At 46.5% G+C, this 26,013-nt stretch overlaps 1 protein-coding gene across 1 annotated transcript in view; it reads left to right on the forward strand.

Moving 5' to 3' along the window:
- Positions 1 to 25,633, forward strand: part of dusp16 (dual specificity phosphatase 16) — a 33,946-nt gene extending 8,313 nt beyond the window's left edge. Inside the window, exons 2-8 of the mRNA XM_063217241.1 lie at positions 1 to 32; positions 13,481 to 13,644; positions 16,700 to 16,859; positions 17,901 to 18,024; positions 20,257 to 20,927; positions 21,619 to 21,897; positions 22,216 to 25,633. The exon at positions 1 to 32 is cut by the window's left edge and continues 107 nt beyond it. Coding sequence (XP_063073311.1) covers positions 1 to 32; positions 13,481 to 13,644; positions 16,700 to 16,859; positions 17,901 to 18,024; positions 20,257 to 20,927; positions 21,619 to 21,897; positions 22,216 to 23,081 — 2,296 coding nt within the window. The 3' untranslated portion in view covers positions 23,082 to 25,633. The remainder of the gene's footprint in view (positions 33 to 13,480; positions 13,645 to 16,699; positions 16,860 to 17,900; positions 18,025 to 20,256; positions 20,928 to 21,618; positions 21,898 to 22,215) is intronic.
- The last annotated feature ends 380 nt before the right edge of the window (positions 25,634 to 26,013 follow it).

The raw sequence follows: 26,013 nt of genomic DNA on the forward strand, positions 1-26,013 counted from the left end.
CAAAAGCTTCCCCTCTGTCCACCTGCTATCAGGTTAGTGTTGGCTCGTTCACAAAGTCGAGAATCCCAAGAAAGCCGACCTAAAACCTCTGGAAAGTGGGCGTGAACATTTGGTGATGCAATGGCAGATCGATATTTCTCGAGGTTGATCTCTGGCGAGAGTATATAACAACGAATTCCCGAGCTAATGTTTTGTGTGACGACACACGCATCATTTACATGGCGCCCATGCATGGAACTAGCATGTAAACAATATCATAACTGCTAAAATATCATCTTGTAATCACTATTAACAACACCAGTTGATGTCATTCAATTGCAGATGCACATATGTCAGTAATGCTGGTATCTGACTGTTTAATTTAGCCTACTTAAGCTAAAATGATATGTCGTGGGTGTGGAGGCTCAAGTGGAGGTGAAAAAAAGAAAAGAGAACCAAAACAAAACACGCATGATTCCCGATTGTTCCGGGATCAGTGGCGTTCATGCGCCAAAGTCCAGAACTTGTTTGTCACATGAGCAGTGTCGTCAGCTGTCTCGAGAGGTCCCGAGATCGTGAAGGCAACATATTGTCTGTGATGAATGTCCTGTTTTAAGTCCAGGTGCCTTTTGTCCTGAGCTAAAGGCACAAATGAAGTGCTTCGTTGCAAAATCCATCGAGAAATTGACATTTTTATATTGGGCATTGCATTGAATTGCATTGCAAAATGCATTTTATATACATGTAGGTTTAAAAAGTATGTTTTCAAAGTATTTGAACGGCAAGAATTCACACATAGATTGCACTACATCATTTTGCAAAGAAACTCTTCAAATGCAGAGCAGATCAGATAATCCTTTATGATGTAAAAAAAATCTATTGAGCGATATGTACAGTTTATACACATGCACGCACACAACATCCCACTGTTCATTTGGGTCAGACAAGAAGTCTGGTCTTGTTTGCTATGTATGGATACTATGCTATGCTCTCTTGCCTCCTGCCTGTACAGTTGGTTATAGCCACTTCATTCTTTATGGACGGGTCCTCATATTCTCTGACTGCAGTAAAAGGCTGCAAACTCATGGCTTTTTTCCTATCCCACAATCCCTCTGCAATAAGCCTGGCCAAATCACTTTCTTAAAAAACAAGCATTTGATTTGAACTATCTGCACATCATGTATAGTACAGTCTAAAACACAAACCGCCAAACCATCATATACAATCAAATCCATATTTGGAAATTGCAAAAAGGAAGAAAGAAAACGAATGTGAATGAATGTGGAGAACAAAACAAAACAAACAGAAAATGGTTTTGAAACGCACTGGCGGCCATAATTGCAGAGCGAGAGAAAGTCAAGTCCCTGTAACCTCGAGTAAACTTTGGTTTTGGTTGCCTGGCAACAAGTGTTGTGTCGCCCGCCAGGGCCAGAGTGAGATCAGTGCGAGGGCGAGCGAGCGAGCGAGGTATTTAAAGGCTCGTGTCATGGGTTCTTTGAAAAACTGCTGCTCATGTCGTGCTCAGAAGAATTTACTCAGGTTTTTTGGGAGAGGGGCTCTGTTTTTTTTCTGAAGTAACTTAAGGGATTTGGCTAGACCCAAGAAGAAAGGGGACGCATACAGTACACACACACAAGCGCACGCACGCACCGAACACACACACACACACACACACACACACACACACACATACACACACACACATTCTGAATTGCAGACAGACATGCTTACACGCAGAGAGAAACACACGCATGCACGCAGGCACACACGCCCGCACACACGCACTTGAATGAAGACGGATACACTTACGTGCAGACAGAAACGCACACACACCCATACGCACGTACACATATTTCCTAATAAACTTCTTGCCCTGGAAAAACACTAGAGTAGAGTAGTTGAAGGAGTAGAGCGGTGACTTTCATAGCACTGAGTATGAGACAGATCTCTCTACTACACACATAGAGACAGGGCAAGAGTGAGACCGAACTCATAGTACACTTATGGTATGCCTCTTTTCCACTGCCAGTTTTCTGGTAGGCCTACAGCTCGACACAGCGCGATGCAGCTGCCACTTTTTGCTCTTCGATTGAGCTGTGCCGTGCCCAATCGAAGAGCAAATTGTGGCGGCCGAGTCGTGCTGTGTCGAGCTGTCCTTCAACTACTCTACTCTAGAGTTTTTCCAAGAGGTAATAGAAACAAATGTAGAGTGATTTGTGCTGGGTGACGCATGCACGCACGCACGCACGAACGGACACACACACACACACACACACACCCCTCCGCAAATGTAGATGAGTAGGGTTAGTGTAGATGAGTGTAGATGACTAGGGTCCATTTTGTAACTGTATGAAGGGAGTCAACCAGCTCTCTTCACAAGTGTTTTGATGGTTCTTTTAACAATAGTGTTGTAAATAACCTGCGTGTTCAAGGGTGACGTCTGCCAATTTAGACATGTAGTTGTAATGCTCACACTACCCTGGACTTGTCAGATCCTGGTCATTGTAATGGGGCAGGCGTTTGTTTACATTAAAAAAAATAAAAAAAAATCTTGATTTATTCCCAATAACATCCAAAAGGTTATGCAACAGCAGCAGAGAACTAGCAAACTGCAATACCTTTTTAGATAATATTTGGAGTAGGCTTATGTTCAGAAAGTTTTTAATGTTAACAAAGTCTACCCCCATTAGAATAGCTCAGATTTCGGAAAGGCCTGAGTCGAAAAATGCAGCATCTCCGGGTACTGACAAGGGTAGCGTGAGCGATACAACAGCATATTGAAATTGGCAGAAGCTATCCTTTTAGATGAGAGGAAACAGAAATGAGGAGGTGTTTGGTGGATGTCTAACTAGAGGAAGTGAGCTGTTCTTGATTACTGATATGAAACAAACCCATTCATCATAAAACACACACACACACACACACACACACACACACACACACACACACACACACACACACACACACACACACACACACACACACACACACACACACACACACACACACACACAGGGACATTACAAGAGTGAGTCACAGGATTCATAATGTACAAAGCAGAAGTAACTTTAGGTTACAGTTTGTAACCCCGGTTCCCTAAGTGGAAAGCAAATGGTCAAGCAAGAGGTTAAAGTCATGTCAAGTGATTCGACTGAAAAAGAACTCAATTGTAAGATTCAACAATCCGCTTTTACCACACGCACGCACGCACGCATGGACACATTCTTGCTTTATTTCCCTTTTTATCTGCTGTGTCATTTTTCTTTGCTTTGTAAACCACATCTGATTGTAAGCACAGTGAATCACTGTGACCAAGTTTGCTGTACTACTGTATATGCCATATTTGTATAATTTCGCCGAAAAATTAACAGAATCACCATCACCAAATATCACAGAGAAGCATAAAATCAAAATAGACACAAAGGACATCACAGAGAATATAAACTAATATATAAACAAGAGAGATGATGCATAATAATTAGCATATGATGATGGCATGTCCGAATTCATTTTATCGAATGACAATTGACATTGTGCTTCCACCAACTAGGAAGTTGTTTGGCAGACTTATCAGAAACAGCCGAGCGTTTTGTTTGCTTGTCTCGTGTCGGGGCCACTTGACATTAACCTTTTTAATTGAGTCTCTCACGACAGCAGCACAGTACATTTTGTCCCTGAAAGATTGTAGATGAATACAGTATGGTTGCACATTATTCTGCCTTACAAAAAAAAGCATCCGGCAGTGATTACTTATTTTTCAGAACTGAGTTTACACTGGCTATTGACTGGGCTGAGTTTGCCATCTGTAAATTTCCACTTGATTCACAGTTCACGCTTGGATCTAGTCGATGAGAAACAGATCAGTTTGTCTTGATTCTACTGTCCTCAACAGTGAGCATCACAGAGGCTGAGGCACTGATGGCGTATAATGTCAAATGGCTTATAATCAGGGCTCTAAATTAACACCTGCCAACCAGCCAAATGCTGGTGAAATTTCAGTTTGGCAGGTTGAAAAGAGCCACTTACTAGCCACTTTGATCCATTAGTGAGTATGTGTTTGGTTAGTGACATCAACATCTACTAACCATATTGGCTGGTGATGAAAATAGTTAATGTAGGGCACTGCTTATAATGTCAAAAAAAGAGACCTACATACAGATCAAACTGTTGATAAATGATGACCGTATTTGGGGGGATTGGCAATTACCCAAGTTGCTAACTGGCAAGCAACTACGATTTCAAGATACGCACCCCTGAGTAGTAGATTATACTTGCTTAGTAGTGTGGATCGGCACTGCCCTCACAATCTGATTCGAATACGATTCGGGAGGTAGCGATTCGATTTGATTCTATGTGATCCGATCCGATCCGATCCGATTCAATTCTACAATGCATTGCAATGCATTACATTTCTACTGAAAGCAAAGCAAATGTTTAAATGTTGTTTATTAATAAACATGGTTCGGGAGGAAACCCGCGAGTGATTGACAGCTGTCATTACTTGCTCCCGCCTTCGCTGACATTTAAACCCCTCCTTTCCCTTCCACCTGTGATGCGCAAAGGCTTCCGGATTGTTGACATTCCGCAGCTGGCTCGCAAGCGCTATGGCCGATATCGATCTCTACGCTTCCTCTAACGAGCTGGACGACGTCATTCCAGAAACTCCACAGCCCCAACTTCGCCGGCGCGCCTCGTCGCTAAACAACCTGCCCACCACCAGCCCAGTCGCTGCCATTCGAAACACCCTACCGCGTGCCGGCCGACCAGCCGCCCGCCAATCAACACCTCTCACCGGGCTCCGTGGGCGCCCCTCTCCCGCTCCCACGAGAGTCTCCCAACGCTCGCCTGCATCATCCCTCTCTTCTACATCCAGGAACCGCCAAGGGAGCGACGATCCAATCCGCTGGACGGTGGCTCGAATCAGAAGCACGCTCCACTCCCGCGGCGTATCGTTTCCACCGCTCCGATAGAAAGTTTCATCTCCTTCGCCTGCTGGCCGAATCCGACCCCAGTAACGCCAGCCGCGGAGACAACCCGGAAGTCCACACCCCTCGCGCCGCAGAGAGAGGCATCCGACGCCAGGTGCCCTCTGCCGTAGTTCTCGACGCTCGGACAACCCCGAGCTCCAGCACCCGTCGAACCAGAGGGAAACGCCCCGCAAGGCAAGATGCCACCTACGACGATGCCCGGCCATGTACATCCACCGTCTCCAGGGCCCTGCTTGACGCACGGCTTGACGCACGGCAGCGCCCCAGCGCCAAAAGCGGCCGGCAGCCGCAGCTCCCTCCATCTCTCACTCCATGCGTTCCCAATCCATGGTCGGGATCCAGTCTCAGCCATCTCTTCAGTCCTCTATCCATGCAGTTGCCTCCGGAACCCAGTCAGCAATCGGTAGCGACAGCGTCGCTACTCCCTCCTCCCCCCTCTTTCCCTCCCCACCCCAACCCCCTTCCAGTTGGCACCCGTGCTAACTGCTCCCTCTTTCCCTCCCATCACCTGTCCGATGCCACCACGGGTCCATTCATGTTCGGCGCGCGCCATCCCATTCCATCTCGCGCCCGAACCAATTAGGCACTTACAGATCGCAGGCGGCTCCGGTAGCGACAGCGTCGCTACTCCCCCCTCCCCTTCCCACCATTCCTACCCCCTTCCACTTCCCCAGCCGGGGTCCCAACCCCCGGTTGCCCCCCTCCGGTCGGCCCGTGCCAACCGCTCCTCCCTACCCCAATTTCCCCCCTCCCTCCATCCCGGAGTGCCCGTGCCGGATCTGTCTCATCCCCTGGGACTCAACGCAGGCGCAGCCGCAGCCACGATGCCCACCCGCCTGCCGTCGTACTCACTGTCCACCGCTACTCCTCTCCCTCCTCCTCCGCACGCTGCCTCGCTCGAACCACCCCCCGTCTCTGTCGCCGTGAGGAACCTAATTCTATCAGGTGCGGACATAGACCTCTCAACACTTCTGCCTTCACTGCCCACACCCGGCCCCCCCAGGGATATCGACTGCGGGGACGTCGTGGTGTCCCTAAAAGCATCAGGCCCCGCCGCTAAAATTCTGTCATTCCCCGAATTCACAGTAGCCTTCTCTCACTACACTGAAATCGTGTGCTCCGCCTTCCCCCAGAGACGAGGTGAGCTCAACAGCTACCTGTCAATCATAGCAGGCTTGGCCACTACATTCGGGGGCGCCCACTTTTACTCCTACCACCGGCTATTTTCGGCTAAATCCGCTGCCAGAGTTACTTTATGGAACCAAATTCCGCACTGGGGGGCCCTCGATCTGGAAATATACAGCAGAGTGTTTTTAGGCGTTAAACCAACCGTCTGCGCTCTATGCAACGGGCGCAGCCACGGCTCCGGTGACTGCCCACTCGTCTAGTCAAAAACCACTGCCTCCAAACCCACATCTTCAGCGGGTCGCTTGTCCTCTACGGCAGCCAACATAGAAGATGTTGGGAACTCGCTCTCCTGGAAAGGCCGCGAAGTGTGCCGAAAGTTTAATATAAACGCGTGCTCACTCTCCACCTGTCGATATCTACACGTTTGCTCCTATTGCGCGGGGGCTCATGCGAGGACCATCTGCCCAGTCCTGCGCAACGCTAATAAACGTGCTCGAAATTACCTGTCTACTCCCGTTGTTGTGCCTTTATTGCAGTCCGAATTAGAATCCCACCCAAACAGAGAGTTCTGCGACTACCTCATCCATGGTCTAACTCACGGTTTCCACCCTTGGCGTCGCATCCTTACCCACCGGAGTCTTTCTCGTGCAAAAACCTTCAGTCGGCCCTGGGCGACCCAGACACAGTCACGTCCCTCCTTCGCAAGGAAGTAGAATCCGGTTTCATGATTGGCCCATTAAACAAATCCCCGTTCCCCGTCTACAGAGTGAATCCAATTGGCATCGCCACACGCAAATATTCCGGTAAAAAGAGGCTGATAATAGATCTGTCCGCCCCCCACGAAAACCTAGTTCCAAGCATCAACAGTTTAATTCCCCTCGACGATTTTTCGCTAAATTACCATTCCGTAGATGACGCCGTACGCTAATAAAGGAGGCCGGCCCTCATAGCTGGCTGGCCAAAAGCCGATATCACCTCTGCGTTCAAAGTCATGCCCCTGAACCCAGCCTTATCTGGCACCTCTTCGGCGTAAGTGGCGGGGGGTAACTGTATTTTGCCGTGCGTCTCACCTTTGGCTGTCGGAGCAGCCCCAAGATTTTCGACACGCTGTCTGAATCCCTGTGCTGGATTCTCCAAAACAACTACAACCTCAAATTACTCGTGCATCTATTGGACGACTTCTTAGTCGTTACCCCCACGTCCCAGCCTCCAGCCGCAGGCATCACCACCTTATCCGATGTTTTCGTCAAACTGGGAATTCCCCTTTCCCCGGAGAAAACTGAAGGGCCGTCAAACTAGACTGGAATTTCCTCGGTATCACATTGGATACCGACGAATTTTCCATGGCGCTTCCCAAGGAGAAGCGAGACAGAATTTCAGTGTTACTCGACTCGTTCCTCGACGCCCCCTCCTGCACGAAAAAACAAGCGCTCCTATCTCTGTTAGGACACCTAAATTTCGCTATGCGCGTAATACCCCAGGGTCGCCCTTTCATATCACACCTCCTCTCCGCAGCGTCAGCCGTCCCGTCGCTCTCTGGCATCGTCCACATCGACGCGCACGGTCTCGCAGACCTCAGGTTGTGGAAACTGTTTTTAGATGAATGGAACGGTTTATGCATGTTTTTACGACGACTGTGTTTTATCCCCAGATGATCTGCAACTGTTCACCGATGCAGCCCCCTCGGTGGGGTTCGGTGGTTACTACAATGGGCGCTGGTTCGCTTCCACCTGGCCCCAAGCATTTCTGGAGAGGTGCGCGGATGCCCCATCCTCAGCCGTGTACGAGTTTATACCCGATAGTCCTCGCAGCCATAGTTTGGGGAAAAGAATGGCGATCTAAGAGCGTTCTCATTCATAGCGACAACGAGGCAGTCGTAAATGCCATTAACACCACACGCACGAAATCTCTAACGGTCTCTCCATACCTCAGACGTCTCGTCTGGACCGCGGCCAGTTATCAATTCATTATAAGAGCGCAGCCCACATTCCAGGTCACCACAACCAAATCGCTGACTCCCTCTCTCGTTTTCATTTCCAGAAATTCAGATCGTTGGCGCCAGATGCGGACGAGAGCTCCCCACGCCCCTCCCGAGATTCTCAGAGACCATCTTCCTGTGAATCACCCATTGAGCTAGTCTGCAACAAAACCACCACCGATTAGTCCTCAATGCGATTTCTCACAATACCATGCAGTCATACTGGACCGCCTGGTCCAGCTTCAAGCAGTTCCACGCACTACATTCCCTGCCCTTTCCTAGCTTCGACACGGTCACAATATCCTCCTTCATTACGCACGCCTTTACGCTCCAAAAACTCAGTCCCGCCACAATCAAAGCCTATTTGTCGGGCGTGCATTTCATGCACAAATTAATTTACGGTTCCGATTGCCAGTCATTCTCCGACAGTAGAGTCTCGCTTTTACTCAAGGGCATTCGCAAACAAAAGCCCCGCTCTAGCCCTGACTTACGACTCCCCATTACGCGCACGGTTCTCGCCGCATGTCTCACCACCCTCTACAATGGGTTCATGTCATTTCACACAAATTTCACTCTCGCTGCCATGTTCGTTCTGGCTTTTTTCGGAATGTTACGATGTGGCGAATTCACCTGTCCTAACCACAAATTTAATCCGGCTATACACCCTTGCATCGCGGATCTGGAACACGTTGACGAAAACACCATGCGTTTCCTTGTCAAACAAAGCAAAACGGACCAGTTCAGAAAAGGTCACCCAATATTTATTTTCAATTTGGATTCCGACCTCAACCCTCACCAATACATGTCTCGATACCTGGCGTACCGCTCATCTCAGTCCCCGCCATCCTGCCCACTGTTCGTCACGGATAACGGTACTCCCGTTACCCGCACACACATTTCAGTGTTTGCTTAAATCGGTTCTCGCCAATTCTGGGTTTTCTCCAGAACGTTATTCGGCCCATTCCTTTAGAATTGGGGCGGCCACCACGGCGGCTACCAAAGGGTTATCTGAGCAACAAATTAAAACGCTCGGTCGCTGGTCCTCCGACGCCTACGCACTGTACGTACGAACCAATCTGGCAGATATCCGTTCGTGCGATCGCATCAGCACTCGCTTCTTAGCTCTAATCGCTATCGTCTCTCCTCCCGTTATTGAAACGTTTATTTCGGTTGTTTTTTATGTTTGTTTGTTTAAGCTTGGCCCTCGGTCCTCCAGTCGGCTCCGCCGTCCTGCTGAGCCAATTTGCTCTTTTGGGATGCGGACGGACCTCGCATCAGTATTGCTGGTTGGTCTCTTGCATTCTTGGGGTGGAAGCGGATGATCATCCCGCATGATCTCCGCTTTAACATTCTAGGACCGAGGCCAGCCAGCATGCCACTCACGCATATTGTACACCAAGCACTCAAGGGTAAACTAGTGAAATGTTGTTTATTAATAAACATGGTTCGGGAGGAAACCCGCGAGTGATTGACAGCTGTCATTACTTGCTCCCGCCTTCGCTGACATTTAAACCCCTCCTTTCCCTTCCACCTGTGATGCGCGAAGGCTTCCGGATTGTCCCACCACCTCCCCCTACTCCTCCTATTTCACTAGTTCTAGAGTATCCAGCTACATCCCTCCATACACATGGGGGTGGAAGCGGATGATCATCCCGCATGATCTCCGCTTTAACATTCTAGGACCGAGGCCAGCCAGCATGCCACTCACGCATATTGTACACCAAGCACTCAAGGGTAAACTAGTGAATCAGTCATGATGAGGCAATACAAGTAGTCAGATACTGAGCAACAATTTATTTCAATCTGTATCAGTCTGTATCAGTCTTGCAATGTTTTGAAGTGCTTTTATTTAATTTAACATTCATTTGCTCCCGAAGTATCCATGGAAGTACTATGACTATGCCATGGTAAAACATTTTAAGGACATGCATAATGATAATCTTGCAACTTTTTCTGCATTAGGTATTGATCATGTCCCTCTCTCTCCTAGAAGAGGAGACAGACAGAAGATGTTGAATCAGAAAGAGGGCCGCTGGATACATAGGCTTAATGCCATGCGTTTCCCTGGTCTTAATGACAATATAGATATGATATCTTTTCTTTGAACCATCGAGCTTTGTAATGTCTTTTTGTTTTTCTTTCCAGTAATGTGATACTCTTCATGTATTTAACATTTTTAAGACTGCCACTGGCATTTTTCTATTGTTGTGGTTGTTAGTATGTACCTTGCAGCTCTGCAGGAGCAGACTCCGCCTACATCACCTTGAGTCAATCAGCTGATTGATTAGTGTGTTTGAGACTCTTGTGTGCTACACTGCTTGATTCACCTTGTGCCCTGATGAAGGCCCTGTAGCGGCCGAAACATGTTGGCAGTGGCAGTATTTTTAATTATTTAAGTTCAAACATGAACTAGCCTTGTTAATAAAGCGGTTTTATCTTAGAAGAGTGCCTTGGCGTCCTGCCTTTTTTTGATATTTTCTACGTCTTGGCCAAAGAGCACCTTCAAACCACCACCAGTTTTACCACTTGAACACCGCAGCCCTCCAGCCCTCTACTTTTACTTATCCATGGAAGTAATTGAAACTAAAAAAAAATTGCCGGATCGATTCTGGAACTAGCCGGATCGATTCTGGATCGTCCATGCCCTGCATTGGATTGCATCGCCGAATCGATCATTGTTGACACCACTATACTTGCTGCCAAACAACCAACCAGCCAATCAGTGAACAGGAGGCGGGGCGACGGAGGACACATTACATACAAGATTAGATGCGATTGTAGCTTTTTCGCCCAATAGCACACTGTACCAAGGCTTTTTGATAGACGCGTTTCAAACCCACCCTGTGAAGTTATCTAAAATCATGGTCAGACTTAGCTCCAGTTGTGGCTGTTGATAAGATCTGCCAAAAATTCCAAAGGCACACTGCTGGTGAAGTTAAAAAGCCTTTAATGAAATGGGCTGATGCGTTGCGACTACTGTCTCCTAAAGGCCCTGTGAAGTGCCTGGATACTGAAGTTTGGCCAGTCAAGACTTAGAAGGCCTTCATTATATTCACAATAGCCAAGCTATTCTCTTGTTTCTTCCTATTACCAAGACATTTATATGAAGTGCAGTGGGTGTGGGTATGTGTACTACTGCATTAAATACTTGAGCGGTTTGTAGTTGTGTGTGTGTGTGTGTGTGTGTGTGTGTGTGTGTGTGTGTGTGTGTGTGTGTGTGTGTGTGTGTGTGTGTGTGTGTGTGTGTGTGTGTGTGCTTTCCATCGTGTGTGCGTGTCAGTTTGTGTGTGCGAATCTGTGTGTGTGTTCGCTTTCCATCGTGTGTGTGTGTCAGTTTGTGTGTGCGTATCTGTGTTTGTGCGTGTGTGTGTGTGTGCGTATCTGTGTTTGTGTTTGTGTGTGTGTGCGTGTGTTCGCTTTCCATTGTGCGTGCGTGCGTGCGTGCATGCGTGCGTGTGTGTGTGTGTGTGTGTGTGTGTGCGCGTGCGCGTGCGTGCGTGCGTTGGAGGGGTCTGTTCTATAGTTGCCGTGCCTGGGACATGATAGGAAACACTGATGATCCCACAGCTCTGGAGCGTATCCAGGAAAACACAGACGCTCCCCAGACAGACACACACTTAGTCATCCAGACACACACACACACACACACACACACACACACACACACACACACACACACACACACACAGAGACTGACGGGCGCACACACACACACACACACACACACACACACACACACACACACACACACACACACACACACACACACAGACTGACACACGCACGCACGCACGCACACACACACACACACACACACACGCACACACACGCACACGCGCACACACCCACACTTCCACATGCACAAGCACAGACTGACGCACGCACACGCAGTGCAAAGCGGATGTCAAGAAGTGATATCACTATTTCAACAAGGACAGTTTGTGAAGAGGGGATCTAGAAGTCAGCCATTTTATATTTGAGACTGGTGCAACCAGGGCCAGGTTAACGCACAGGCTAGATATGGCTGCAGCCTAGGGCCCCCCCACCTACCAGATGGCCCCCAATTTGCCAAAAAGTCAAAAAATGCTGAATTGTGACAAGATGTAATATTGACAAATGAATCTGTAATGTTGAGTACAGTTTTAAGTCTTATTAATACTCCTGTACATAGGTGACATAATTATGACAATGTCTGTAATTTCGTTGTGAAATTTGCCTTTCCAGGGGGCCCACGGCAACACTGTAGCCAAGGGGCCCCGGGCCATCTTAATCCAGCCCTGAGTGCAACTGGAGGTGCTTGTTGAAATTTGTACTGAGAGCTGTTTAGTCTAGAAGGAGCAAGTGATCGCTCACCGTGGGGGATGAGGACAGAGAGCAGTTGGAGCATCCAAGGTCATCTCCCTAACGCTCTCGCAACAATCTGGAAAGACATTTTAGCCAATTTTAACCCCTTAGCGCAGAGCCCATGTTATAACCTTACTGGCCTCAAAATCTGTCTTAATCTGTTACTTAAGGCTCTTGGTACTGTCATAGCAATGTTGTTATGATGTAGTTGAGTATTTTCAGCAAATATTGAATAGGCCCGCCGGCGACCCCATCTGCACTTAGAGGCTACTTGAGCAGCACATTTCGTATGCAGCGTCAGTTCAATGTGCTTCGTAAAAAATAAAAATAGATAAGGATAAAATGATGTCAACAAAAAGATAAGATGAGTTATTACCATTATATGAAAACAGCTGAGAGAATGTCTGAGTACATCATTTAAAGCTATCAACCATAAAACTACCAACTGTATGATCACTTTGCATCAAAAGGCTGTCTCACCACACTTTGTTTTGATCAACACATTTGGCTACTTGGTACACTCTATAAAGTTGGTTGGCTTTCTGCATTTAAATGGGACTCTAAGAGCCAGTGCTGTGATCACTGTATGTATGCATTCTCAATGTGTCATTGGAAGAGATGAACGTGATTATAGATATGACCTTGTACATGCTCCTTTAAAGGTCATCTCACTATGGTCCCAGATTGTTCTTCCTGTATACCCATTTGTACTTCCTCAATTGAACTCTTGAGTTCCTTTATGCATATCAATACATGTTATTGCTGTGGTGTTTTGTATGTATTATTGGTACTATTGTAAGACATGTGTATGGATGTGTATATCTGACCTTGCACAAGCCTTTGGTTTAGACATGTACAGGGCAGGGTAGGCCTGTGTGTGTGTGTGTGTGTGTGTGTGTGTGTGTGTGTGTGTGTGTGTGTGTGTGTGTGTGTGTGTGTGTGTGTGTGTGTGTGTTTGTGCGTGCGTGCGTGTGTGTGCGTGCGTGTGTATGTGAAGTGTGTGTTTTTTGACATAAATAAGTAGGTGTGATTAGATACATTTGTATTTATTTCTCTGCTGCAGGTGGTTTTCTGGAGTTTTCCCACCTGTTCCCTGGCCTGTGTGAGGGCAAGTCGGCGCTGGTGCCCTCCTGCATCTCCCAGCCGTGTCTCCCGGTCATGAATGTGGGGCCCACGCGCATCCTGCCCCACCTCTACCTGGGCTGCCAGAGGGACGTACTCAACAAGGTGACAGACACCAACAACATGTCTCTAGCGTTTTGAAAACTGGTGTGCATTTAACCCATTGATGCCTAAAGCACCTGCAAAAACGCCTGCTGAATGCCTAAGCCCTTGTTGGGAAAGTTGCCCTCAGCCTATAAAAACCTAAATATCAAAACCTCTGATGCCTCATCTTGCATTAGAATTTGTTCATTCAGCTGTAACATACCCGCATTTTTATTAAAAAAGCTAAAATCTCAAGAGCCTGAATGCAGCGTATACATTATGTCTCCAGGCACCAAAGGTCAAACAACATATACGAGTCATAAGGCTAAAATGGGTTAAATGGATTACAACGCACTCACAATTAAAAGGTGCAAAACAAAAACTGTGAAACAAGCAAACTTTCTCACTTTCAAAAAGCTCTGTTGCCTTTTTATTTGCCTTGTTGTGGCTGTAGTAGTTGATGCAAAAGAAACACTTGGCATACAGTAGTCGCTGTTTACGACTGGCACCTGGAATTTGAACCCAGCACCTGAACATTTTAAAACAGGGGTGTCAACCATAAGGGCCGGGGGCCAGATTAAAAATATAAAATTAAGAAGTAAATCTCTAGCCCATTACAAAATGTGTATAATTATCTGAGATTTCAGGTTTTTAATACCGTACTTGTTGTGAACAAATGTCTTTTTTCTTTACCATTCACAGTCAATGCTCCTGATATACCTGCTTTCATCAACCTGGAGATGATTGACTAGCAATGCGATTTCGTTACGAAGCAGAAATTTATGATATTTCGCAATTACGTTATTGGTCCAACCCACTTCAGATCAAGTAGGCTGCATATGGCCCTGAAGTGAAATGAGTTTGACTCTCCTGTTTTAAAATATCTCTGACGCCCCCTTGTCTTACTATGTGTGTTCTTGCCAGAGCTGATTCAACAGAACAGCATAGCGTGCACGCTGAACGGCAGTAACACCCGGCATTTGAACCTAGAACCTCTTGTTGATTGATAATAACTAGGGCTGTAATGATACACTATTCTCACGATTCGGTTCATATCACGATTTTTGACCTAAGGTTCGATACACCCTACGGTTTTTAAATGTATCTTTTTGATGATCGTTTATAGGTTTATAGCACTATGATATCATATCATGTGGTTGTTTTCTGGACTGAAGGGTAACAGAACTTTGAAAGGACATATCATGATACCGCCTTCTTGCATCACGATTAGGCCTGGGTATGGATTGACAATTTTCGGTTCCGGTTCCATTTCCGGTTCCTACGTTTCGGTTCCGGTACCAGAACGGTTCCATTTTCGGTTCCTAGAAACCCTGAATTAAACCTGCAGTTACCCAAAGTGGCCAGTAGATGGCGTAACGGGTCTGTAAATCATGAGTTTCCCTGCCTGCCACAAGGCGGCGCTCATCGTGACTTAAGCAATGGCGGGTTAAAGGCATTTAATTCTATACAGCATTCATGATTAATTGCATGCTGCAAGTTGTCCTCTCGGCATGGCTTGGCAAGTATAATAAACGGTTTTGATACTGATAAATGTACTCATGTCTGATTAAAATTGTTCTGCTGTAGGCCTACGGTGAAACTTCACTTCTGGTGCCAATCCTATGTCAAGCGTGCCTGACATGATTTTTTTTAATGTCAGTCTGTCGACAGCTGGGTTCTACTAGGTTCTGCAGAACTGTTCTAACACAACTAGGCTTAATAAATATTCATGAAACTTGACGGGGGCTCGATGGTGCTGTCTCGCACGCATTTCCATACAGGGACTAGAACTGGGCCGTATGATCAGCTACTGCAAATGGCAGCGACAACACTGTGCTTTCACGCCATGGTGAATCTAAGCTAAAGAGTCCTAATCTAAACGATATATAGGCCTAAATATATATATAACCAGCGATCTCCTTCTCCTACAGACATGTGTTAGGGCTTGTTCGAAAGCTGTGAATCTTAGCTTTTTACAGTTTTTTACGGCACGTTTTTATGTTCTTTCATTCAAAAGTTATTGAACTGTAAGCGGGCGCTGTTGCAAGTGAAAAAATAGCGCTTTCCAACCATTTTTTTAATCTCGTCATTTTTTTCCTAACAGTCAGCGATCTCCTTAACCTATACCTACAGACATGTGTTAGGGCTTGTTCGAAAGCTGAGATTCTTCGCTTTTTACAGTTTTTACGGAACGTTTTTATGTTTTTTCAATCCACAGTTATTTAACCTTAAGCGGCCGCTACTTCAAGTAAACAATTGCGTTATTCTCCAGCCGGATAGAGAGGAAATCTTTTTTGTTGCTGTGTTCTTTGTTCCCTCGAATTAAACCGACGGTATAAATAGGCTACCTACATTTGTACGTCCCCAACACAAGACCAGTTCTTTCTAAGTTAGCTCTTTTCATGGAAAAACATGTTTCCAAGGAGTCAGAGACATCTTCCTGAAGAGTCGAGGTCATGGTTGAGGTTGACGGTATTGCAGCAGACATAGCCTAGTTGAGGTTGAGGGTGTTGCCGTTGTAAAGATGCTGCAACTCTCTGCACGCAAGTTAATCGAATGCAAGAGCAGGTGTTTGAACAGGTTGGATGTAGGACTATTCTTGCATGATAGCCTATTAGTTTATCGCAGATATTGCAGCGCGCTCCTTCCTTATCTACTTTCCTGAAATATAGCCACGCTTTCGACGGCATGTTTTTGTTTCTCAATAGTAGCCTACAAGCAGCTGGTTGAAAAACAGCTGTCTTGTCAATCCTTTAAATGAGGTGCGAAACGAGAAGAGGAGGAGCGTGGTCAGTTTGTGACACTTGTGATTGGCTGAAATGGCCGCGTGCTTAAACACACATTTGATGGATCTGACAGTCAGACTTCAGGAACCGAAACGTGGAACCGACAGACAAGGCACGTTTCGATGCCAAGTAGAACCTTAGCTTTTAATTCGGTTCCATCAAAGAATTGAATTTCGGTACCCAGTCCTAATCACGATACAGTATTTTAACTCTGTGTATCACGATTTCTCGGTTCGATACAATATCGATACAGCCTGAATAATAACCCTAATGTCTCTGTGTCTCCTCAGGAGTTGATGCAGCAGAATGACATAGCATATGTGCTGAACGCAAGCAACACCTGCCCCAAGCCTGACTTCATCCCCGACTCCCATTTCCTGCGCGTGCCCGTCAACGACAGCTTCTGTGAGAAGATCCTGCCCTGGCTCGACAAGTCTGTGGAGTTTATCGGTGAGCACACCCAACAATTTCTTCAGTTACTTCAACACTATGAGTGTTACATTACATTAACCTGGGGTGCACCAGAGATTTCAGGGGTTGCACAAAATTTTGTTTATGTTCAGGTTGTGACAACATTTCTGCTTGCAAACAGTACAATTAGGCAAAATCAAAATGTGTTTTGGTCCCCATGACATTAAAGTATTGATAAATGTCCCATATTGATAAATGTGTGTGTGTGTGTGTGTGTGTGTGTGTGTGTGTGTATGTGTGTGTGTGCAGTATCTGTTTCTGTGTGTCCGTGAGTGTGTGGTTATGGACAATACTGTTAGTCAGTTCTCAGAAATGAACTTCCTCCTAGATTTTAACCGCAAATAAACCCCCGCAGCCTAGTAGATAACCCTTTATAGCACACTTTACAGTCAGTTTGGGAGAACTCTTCAACCACTAATACAGCGAATTGTTGCATAAGCTTCATTAAATCTCAAAGAAAAAGGAGAACAATGGACTCACTGGGTTAACTGGCTCTCATTATATCTGATAGTTTGTCTTTTTCTATGTCTTTTGTCTTCTCCCTTTCCTTTCTTTTCTCTTTCATTTTCATTTCTTATCCTTTTCTTTTCTTCGTCTTTCTTTTTTCTGTTGTACTGTTTTATATTCTTTGGTTTTTTTCTTTTCTTTTGTTGTTTTTTATTTTCTATTCTTTTCTTCGCTGTTCTTTTCTTCTCTACTCTTTTCTCTTCTCTTCTCTTTTCTTCTCTACTCTTTTCTCTTCTCTTCTCTTCTCTTCTCTTTTCTTCTCTTCTCTCATCTTCTCATCTCATCTCTTCCCATCTCTTTTCTCCTCTCCTCTCCTCTCCTTTCCTCTCCTCTCCTCTCCTCTCCTCTCCTCTCCTCTCCTCTACTCTTCTCATCTCTTCCCATCTCTTTTCTCCTCTCCTCTCCTCTTCTCTCCTCTCCTCTCCTCTCCTCTCCTCCCCTCTCTTCCCTTCTCTCCTCTCCTCTCCTCTTCATCTCCTCTCCTCTCTCCTCTCATCTCCTCTCCTCCTGCAGAGAAAGCCAAGGCCTGCAATGCCAGGGTTCTGGTCCACTGCCTGGCTGGCATATCACGCTCGGCCACCATCGCCATTGCCTACATCATGAAGAGGATGGACATGTCCTTGGACGAGGCCTACAGGTAGGGATGCACGATACACATTTTTTCACTTCCGATCCGATTCCGGTATCTAAATTTAGATATCTGCCGATACCGATACTACTCCGATCCAATCCCAAAACTACATATATCCATGGGTTTCAACTTGAGGTAGGCCCAAGTACACTATTTTGTCAGAAAAGGTCAGAAGAACAAGAAACCAAATAATAAGTAAAAAAGTAGTGAGGAAAAAACAAACAATCCCATTCTGAAAACTAATATGCAAGTGTTATGATTTCAAATTAACATTACACCTGTCTACTGGGATAATTCCGATACTTTGGGAAAATTCCGATCCGACCTCTGAATTATGTTGATATCTGAACCTGATACCGATACCGATATCCCACCCCTATCTACAAGTCTGCCCACCCAACCGCCATTCTCTTCACTTCTCGTTGTTGTTGTTGTTGTAGTTGTTGTTGTTGTACACATAACACAAACCAAAAACACACAAACAAACAGAAATTACGTCATTCAAGACAGGTGGGCCATTCTTTTTCCACTTGTTTTGTGTACACATCAAGACTCGAACCATACAAACAAAACAAATGAAAACACCATTATCTTAACCAGGTGTCGCCATTTCGTTCACACTGAAAGAACAACAAAAAACGAACAAACAAGCAAAAACAATGTAATGTTATCCAGGTGTGCCATTTATTCACTGATTGTGTACACAAATATACTGTACTATCCAAAAAGAGAACACATCAAGAGAAAGGCGACCTTTTTAACTATGTATGTCTCTGGTCTTTTCGCGATTAAATACACTAAACCGCAGATATGATGAACTAAATGTAAAGAATGCATGGACACGTCCTGTGGCTGTTGTACACTAAATACCAACAGCTATGATGTTGGGTAGAACAAAACGTGTCTTAACACTGCCTCCATTGCCTCCTCTCCACTGCCGGTTTTCTGGTAGGCCTACAGCTCGACAAAGCGGGACTCGGCCGCTACGTTTTGCTTTTTGAATAGCCACGACAACGCTCAATCGTAAAGCAAAAAGTGGCGGCTGAGTCATGCTGTGTCGAGCTGTAGGCCTACCACAAAAACGGCAGTGGAAAAGAGACACGTGTACACAGTCACTTGATATGATTAAAAACGGACATAACTCACATTTGTCTATACAGTATATGTATTACACATAATTTACTGTCCTTCCAGTAACTACTACACGCACTCACAGTACGTTTACATGATGTTTTTAATTCCGAATTAATAATTCCGAATTAAATAGTGCCGTCGAGTTTACTTTGATTTTCTTTTAATTACGAATTAAGAGATCTTTGCATGACGGTGTCAAAGCGGAATTAAGCTTTATTCAGAATGAAAGTGAATTCATTTGGAATTAAAATCGTCATGTATACGCAGCCATAATCTCCATTTTGTCCACTTTACCACTGGTCACAGTGTTAGTTATTACAGTAGGTGAAAATTGAGTGCAGGAGGAGCCTCATGCCAATTATATACATTGTTACAATTATGGTAAACAAGCACAGAGTGCTGGTGCTTTGCTGCCGGACTGTGGGGGCGACTGTGTGAGTAGTCGAGAGAGAGAGAGAGAGAGAGAGAGAGAGAGAGAGAGAGAGAGAGAGAGAGAGAGAGAGAGAGATGCAGCTCTACATGACCCCTCTTACCCTCACTCTCTCTCTCTCTCGCTCTCTCTCTCTCGTGCTCTCTCTCTCTCTCCCTCTCTCTCTCTCTCTCCCTCTCTCTCTCCCTCTCTCTCTCTCGTGTCCTAATGAATGTCTCAGTTCTAGTGACCTCCTAATGAAATGGCCTTGTGTCACCCGCAATTATGGCCCCCGCTCTTGAGCCCCGCAAATGAGAGACGCCGCCACCAGGGCCACTAATTGCTATAGCCAGCGGACACACACACACACACACACACACACACACACACACACACACACACACACACACACACACACACACACACACACACACACACACACACACACACAAGATCGGACACACATACAGTCAGCCACAGTCACAGTCAACACACACACACACACACACACACACACACACACACACACACACACACACACACACACACACACACACACACACACACACACACACACACATTGGTGATAAACAGATAAAGAGGCACACATATTTTACACTATTCCACTCCCATTTTCCTGTCTTTCCTTGCCATCTCTGACTTCTTTTGCCTGTACTGTATGTGTTTATCATCAGGTTTGTGAAAGAGAAGAGGCCCACCATCTCCCCCAACTTCAACTTCCTGGGCCAGCTTCTGGACTTTGAGAGGAAGATCAAGAGTCCACTTATGGACTTCAGCCTGGCCAGCAAGCCTCCCATCTCGTCATCCTCCTGTTTCTCTTCCTCCTTCTCTTCCTCCACCGCCACCACCACCACCACCACCACCTCCTCTTTCCCCTCCATCAGCACCGCCTCATCCGCCTCTTTGTGTTCTGAGGAGTTCTCCGCACCGGGTCCCAAGGCTGGCTGTGAGGGTCGTGCCCCTACCGAGGAGGCCGCCATCGGAGCCTCGGGTGCAGTAGCAGCCTCCAGCCCAGAGGGGGCGTGTGTGGACACGGAGCTTCAAGAGCAAGAGAAGGAGAAGGAGGTGGTGGTGCAGCAGCAACAGGAGACACATGGAGCTCTTCTGACGCTCCCTCCCTGCAGCCTGGTGGTAGTGGAGGGGGAGAAGGCTGGAGGAGCAGGGGAGGAGGTGGTGATGGCAGGAGGAGGCCAGCAGGAGCAGCTCCTGGCCCAGGCGCTCTGCAGCCTGCAGCTGGCTGCTGGAGTGGGAGTGGACGGGGTGGAGGAGAGCACGCGGCTCAAGCGCTCCTTCTCCCTCGACATCAAGTCCTACGGGGACACTGGCCCTACTTCTGTTGCCTCTGGTACTGTACATCCGAATGCGTTTATTTTTTCTGTACATGTTATTATTGTAATTAATACACGTGTCATTTCACTTTTTATTCAGTTCAAATTAAATCACAACCAAAGCACTGTACAAACAACTCCGTAAAAATGATAATTGCCATCCAAAACATGTAAATTAAGGATAATAATAATGGAAATCCGTAAAATACAAAATGAAAAGTGATAATAATGATAATCATTGTAATGATTCCAATCATAATAGTGAATATCAATCATTGAACAAAAAGTGACGGTGATCCTGGACCGCTAACTACCTGCTGTATATCAGATCCTTCCACACACATAAAACCTCCCCAGCATGTGTACTTACCAGTATGTGTACGGGGGCAGTCATGGGTAAACGATTATGGCGTCAGACTTGTAGCCCAAAGGTTGCCGGTTCGACTCCTGACCCGCCAGGTCGGTGGGGGGACTAATTATCCAGTGCTCTCCCCAATCCTCCTCCATGACTGAGGTACCCTGAGCATGGTGCCGTCCCGCCGCACTGCTCCCTTGGGGCGCCATTGAGGGCTGCCCCCTTGCATGGGTGAGGCATAAAAATGCAATTTCGTTGTGTGCAGTGAACACTTGTGTGCTGTAGAGTGCTGTGTCACAATGAAAATGGGAGTTGGAGGTTTTTGTAATATCTTTGTATCCTTTCCTCTACAGGTTGTGGTGCCACTGGCAGTGGTGGCGTGGCCGGCACTGTAGGTGGTGTTTGCTCCGGTGGCCACCACAGAGGTATGGTGGCGACACACGGCGGTGTCGGTGGCGGCACCGGGGACGTTCCGGAGTGCTCGGGCTCCTCCTACTACAAGTCGTCGGGCTTCAAGGAGGCGGCTAGCAAGCCGTGCCAGTTCTCTCCTGTAGAGGAGGTGTCCGAGCAGTCCACCCCAGAACAGAGCCCCGACAAGGAGCAGGCGGACGGGCCCACTGCTGCCACTACAGGTATTGTATATTTATGGTAGCCTGGCAAGCCAGCCTAAATGTGAGATTAAATGTGAGTATTTAGTCTGGCCCCGATCAATGAGATATCGGAAGATTGTGCCTATTGGCCAACGCTTTTTCGTCAATCCCTCAAAACCCTCTTCGGTGCAACCAGAGCAGGGCCAGGCATAAAATAAAAAGGAAAACAAATATGGATGTATTCGGTTATTTCTCATTTATTTCTTTACTGCATGAGATAACGTTTCGTGATGCAATGTATAGTGCATGAGATAACGTTAACGATATGTCTTCTCTTCTCTACTCCACTACGCAACACAGGTGCCTCCACCACCTCCATGATCTCGACCACTGTCACCACTATCAGCTCCACCATCATCACCAGCAGCAGCAGCAGCAGCAGTAGTACTAGCTCTAACTCTAGCTCTAGCAGCAGTAAGGTTGTCTCCAAGCAGCCAAAAGCTCCATCATCATCCTCGTCATCGTCCTTGTCCTCTTCCGCATCCCAGCAGCCTCTGCAGCGTAGCGGTAGCATGGAGGCCAACCCCAGCGCCAATGCCAGCGCCACCGCCAGCTTCCTGTTCGGGTTGTCACGGAGCCAGCAGCACTTGGCCAAGGCCACCAGCAGCAGCACTGGAGCGTCAGCGTCGTCCACGGCAACCGCATCCGGAGGACACCATCACGGTCACCACAGCAGCTCCCATCACCACGGTCACCATGGTCACCACCACCACCAGCATCATCACCACGGCGCGGCGCTGAAGGGCTGGCACTCGGACATCCTGCTGGGCAACATGGCGCACGTGTCCTCGTCCTCCCTGGCGGCGGGCGGCTGGTACCTCTCCCACGAGTCGGCCGCGCGCTTCTACTCCACCTCGGCCATCTTCAGCGCCGCAGCGTACGGCTGTGGTGGTGGGGGAGGGGCGGGGCCAGGGGGCGGCAGCGGTCTAGGCATGGGGCCTAGTCTGGAGTCGGTACGTCGGCGCGGGAGACAGAGGAGCGGCGACCGGGGCGACTCACGGCGCAGCTGGCACGAGGAGAGCACCTTCGAGAAGCAGCTGAAGAGGCGCTCCTGCCAGATGGAGTTCGGCGACGGCATGTCGGAGAGCCGCTCGCGAGAGGAGCTCGTCAAGGTCGGCAGCCAGTCCAGCTTCTCCGGGAGCATGGAGATCATCGAGGTCTCCTGAGACGAGGCAACGCGATTGGTTGGCTGCTGGCTCAGTCAGGGATGGGGCCAGTTAGTTGGTTGCTTGGTTATTGAAGGGTGCCTTCATCTACTCAGACTTGCTTCGTGATTGGCTGGCTCTGTCAGGGGTTGGGCTTATGGTGGGTTCACCCAATCAGAGAGCTGAACAGATGTGACCTTTTTTTCAAAAAGGGAAGAGACTGACGATATATGAACTGACGCAATTGATAGCGCTTGATATTTTTTGTTTCACAAACTGCTTGCTTTTTTAAAGCGGTGTTTTCATCAACTGAAGTGGCTAAAATGTTTTTGCCTATTGGAGAGATTTTTTTGGGTTCTTTAAAAACAACTGACAGTGATGGGTTTTTGTAACGAACTTGTGATAATCTACATCAGACTTTTGCACCCGAAAGAATGCCAGCTGCACATTTACAGAATGTTGAAAAGAGACAATTATAAATACATTTATTAGATTATTATTTTCTCATTATTTTTGCTGGTTTGTTGTTCTAACTGAGGACTGAGCCTGAAGTGCGTGAGTGATGTCTGTGTGCGGATGAGTGTTGTGTTGCTCATGACTGAACTGAAGTAACCTTTTTTTTGGACTGGACGTTTTTATCCAACTCCCCACACATTTTTGAATTGAAGTGAGAGTTAACGAGGCAAAAATCAAGACTCAAGACGCAAGACGCAAGAATCAAGACGGTTTATAGTCTTCACTTTTTCTTTCTTCATTGATCACAATTCTTTTCCATGGGTATGCATACGTAGCAAAACATCACGTACCTCACCAATCCAAATCAAGCGGTTTCATTCATTCATTATGTCATAGCGTTTTTTTGATTTCCCCCTTTTTTCCGTTTGTCATTTCTTTCTAGTTTCCTTCGTGCTTGTATCTTATTAATGTGTAGCTCATTATCAATTACAATCTCAGGTCTTCTATTGAGCAGTAGGAACAATTACGGAATGAAGAGATCGATCCTCAGCGGAGGGGCTTGTAGTGGGTTGATGATTTTAGATTTTTTGTTTTGTTTTGTATTTTTTTCACTGAGGTGACATACTTTTGTGGTTTTCTTAAATTTGGCGAAAATGAAATGCCTGTGTGGAAAGCTACAAGAAAAAAAGAAACGTTCTTCTTTTTAATTTCTTCACTGGTCCTAGATCAGAAAAGCCTGCGATGGATGAAGTTTTACAAGAAAAAAAAATATTAGTCTCTCTCGTGAGGAGTGTCTGAACGTAGATCAGAGGTGAAAAGGTGAGAAGACGAAATAAGAAGCGAAACCTGTTCAGATGTATGTTTTTACTCACACACAGGTGGAAGGAGGTGGGTGGGCTTATAGTAAGTGAAGTCTAGTCGAGAAAGAGTCGGGAACTCTTGTTCAAAGATATCTCGTATAGTTGCATCTTGGAGTGCGTGTGTTTGTACAGTACGGCACCTGTGGGTTACATACTTTGGAGGCCAGTACACCTGGTACACCTGGAAGTGCGTCTCAATATGCCTCCTCCAGCTCTTCCTCTGGCCTACGGCCTAGCTTGACGTCATTGATGACAACATCTCAGTATCTCACAACAACGTCGTTCAGACGTTCCACCCTCAGTTGCAATAGGGATGTTGACTGTGGTCAGAAGAAGACCCAAAGAGCCACTCTGTGCAGCTTGACAGCAGGGAAACCTTAATGTTTCCTCCATGAGAGGAGGGGCGACACTAGCCAGGCCGTGCCCTCCTAGTAACGCAACAACTTCAGCGTTGCTTCTAGTCAGGCCAGGAGCAAAGCAAATATCGTTTCTGAGCTCCGGAAAAATGGAGAACTCCTCCCACTTTGTCGGGAAGCAAACAACCAGTAGCAAACCAAGGGAGGTGGGTCAACCATGCCATTAGGGAAATGTTAATTGCTATGCTCTTGGTCAGACCAAGCCTCAAAGAGATTTGAAAGTCGATGATAATCAGGCTAGGGCGTGTCGCTAGGCACTAGGCCGGAAGAGACAACTGGAGGAGGACCCGGTTGAGGTTAACCATGAGGTGGTCGCAAAACCTCACAGGAAAAACAGAGCATGTTGTGATTGATTTAGTTAAGTCAATGATGTCATCTGTTCTTGACTAACAGGTTTACAACAACCTCTGGGTTAAAGCAACACTAAGTGATATTGTTCAATGTTTCCAAAAAATCGTTTCGGTGGATCAACTCGTAACAAAGACCTTCCTGGGATATAACGGTAAAATGCAAATTTTGCAGAAGTTGATCAACTCTGATCTGTTGTTTGAATGAGAAGATGGCACTTCCTTAGTGTTCCTTTAGAGCAACACTATACTATATTTTATATCGAGGCTAATGAATAATCTTATTATAGTATTGCTTTAACTAAACCCAAGTGGATCACTTTAGGGCACGTTTGTTTGTAGGGTAACACTTTACTTGACGCCGGTGTCATAAGCATGTCATTACAGTGTCATAATAGTGCCATGACACAGTCATAGATAAGACATAAACATTATGTCCATGGCATAAACATTTTATGACTGTTGGCCTTAAGTGACATTCGGTTATGGCAAAGAAAACCTTGCCATAACCGAATGTCACTAAAGGCCAACAGTCATAAAATGTTTATGACATGGACATAATGTTTATGACACATGCATAACACTATTATGACATGCTTATGACACCGGCGTCCAGTAAAGTGTTACCGTTTGTAGTGTACAACCCTCAGGTGTTGGGTGGTTAGATCGATGTTGTTCTTTGTCTGACACAAACCTCATGCAGATAAGAGTGTGTGGCGTGATGATCGCAGTGTGTGTTGCTCTTTTGCAGTTCTCTTGGTATAATTATTATTATTATTATTGCACTATTACGGATTAAACAATGGTTGTAGTGGCAGGGGGAAAGTATTTTAATTTCTTTTTTTTAATAGCTTTTTTTTGTTGATTCAGGCAG

The sequence above is a fragment of the Engraulis encrasicolus genome, chromosome 15 (assembly GCF_034702125.1).
Source record: "Engraulis encrasicolus isolate BLACKSEA-1 chromosome 15, IST_EnEncr_1.0, whole genome shotgun sequence".
NCBI classification, from domain to species: domain Eukaryota; kingdom Metazoa; phylum Chordata; class Actinopteri; order Clupeiformes; family Engraulidae; genus Engraulis; species Engraulis encrasicolus.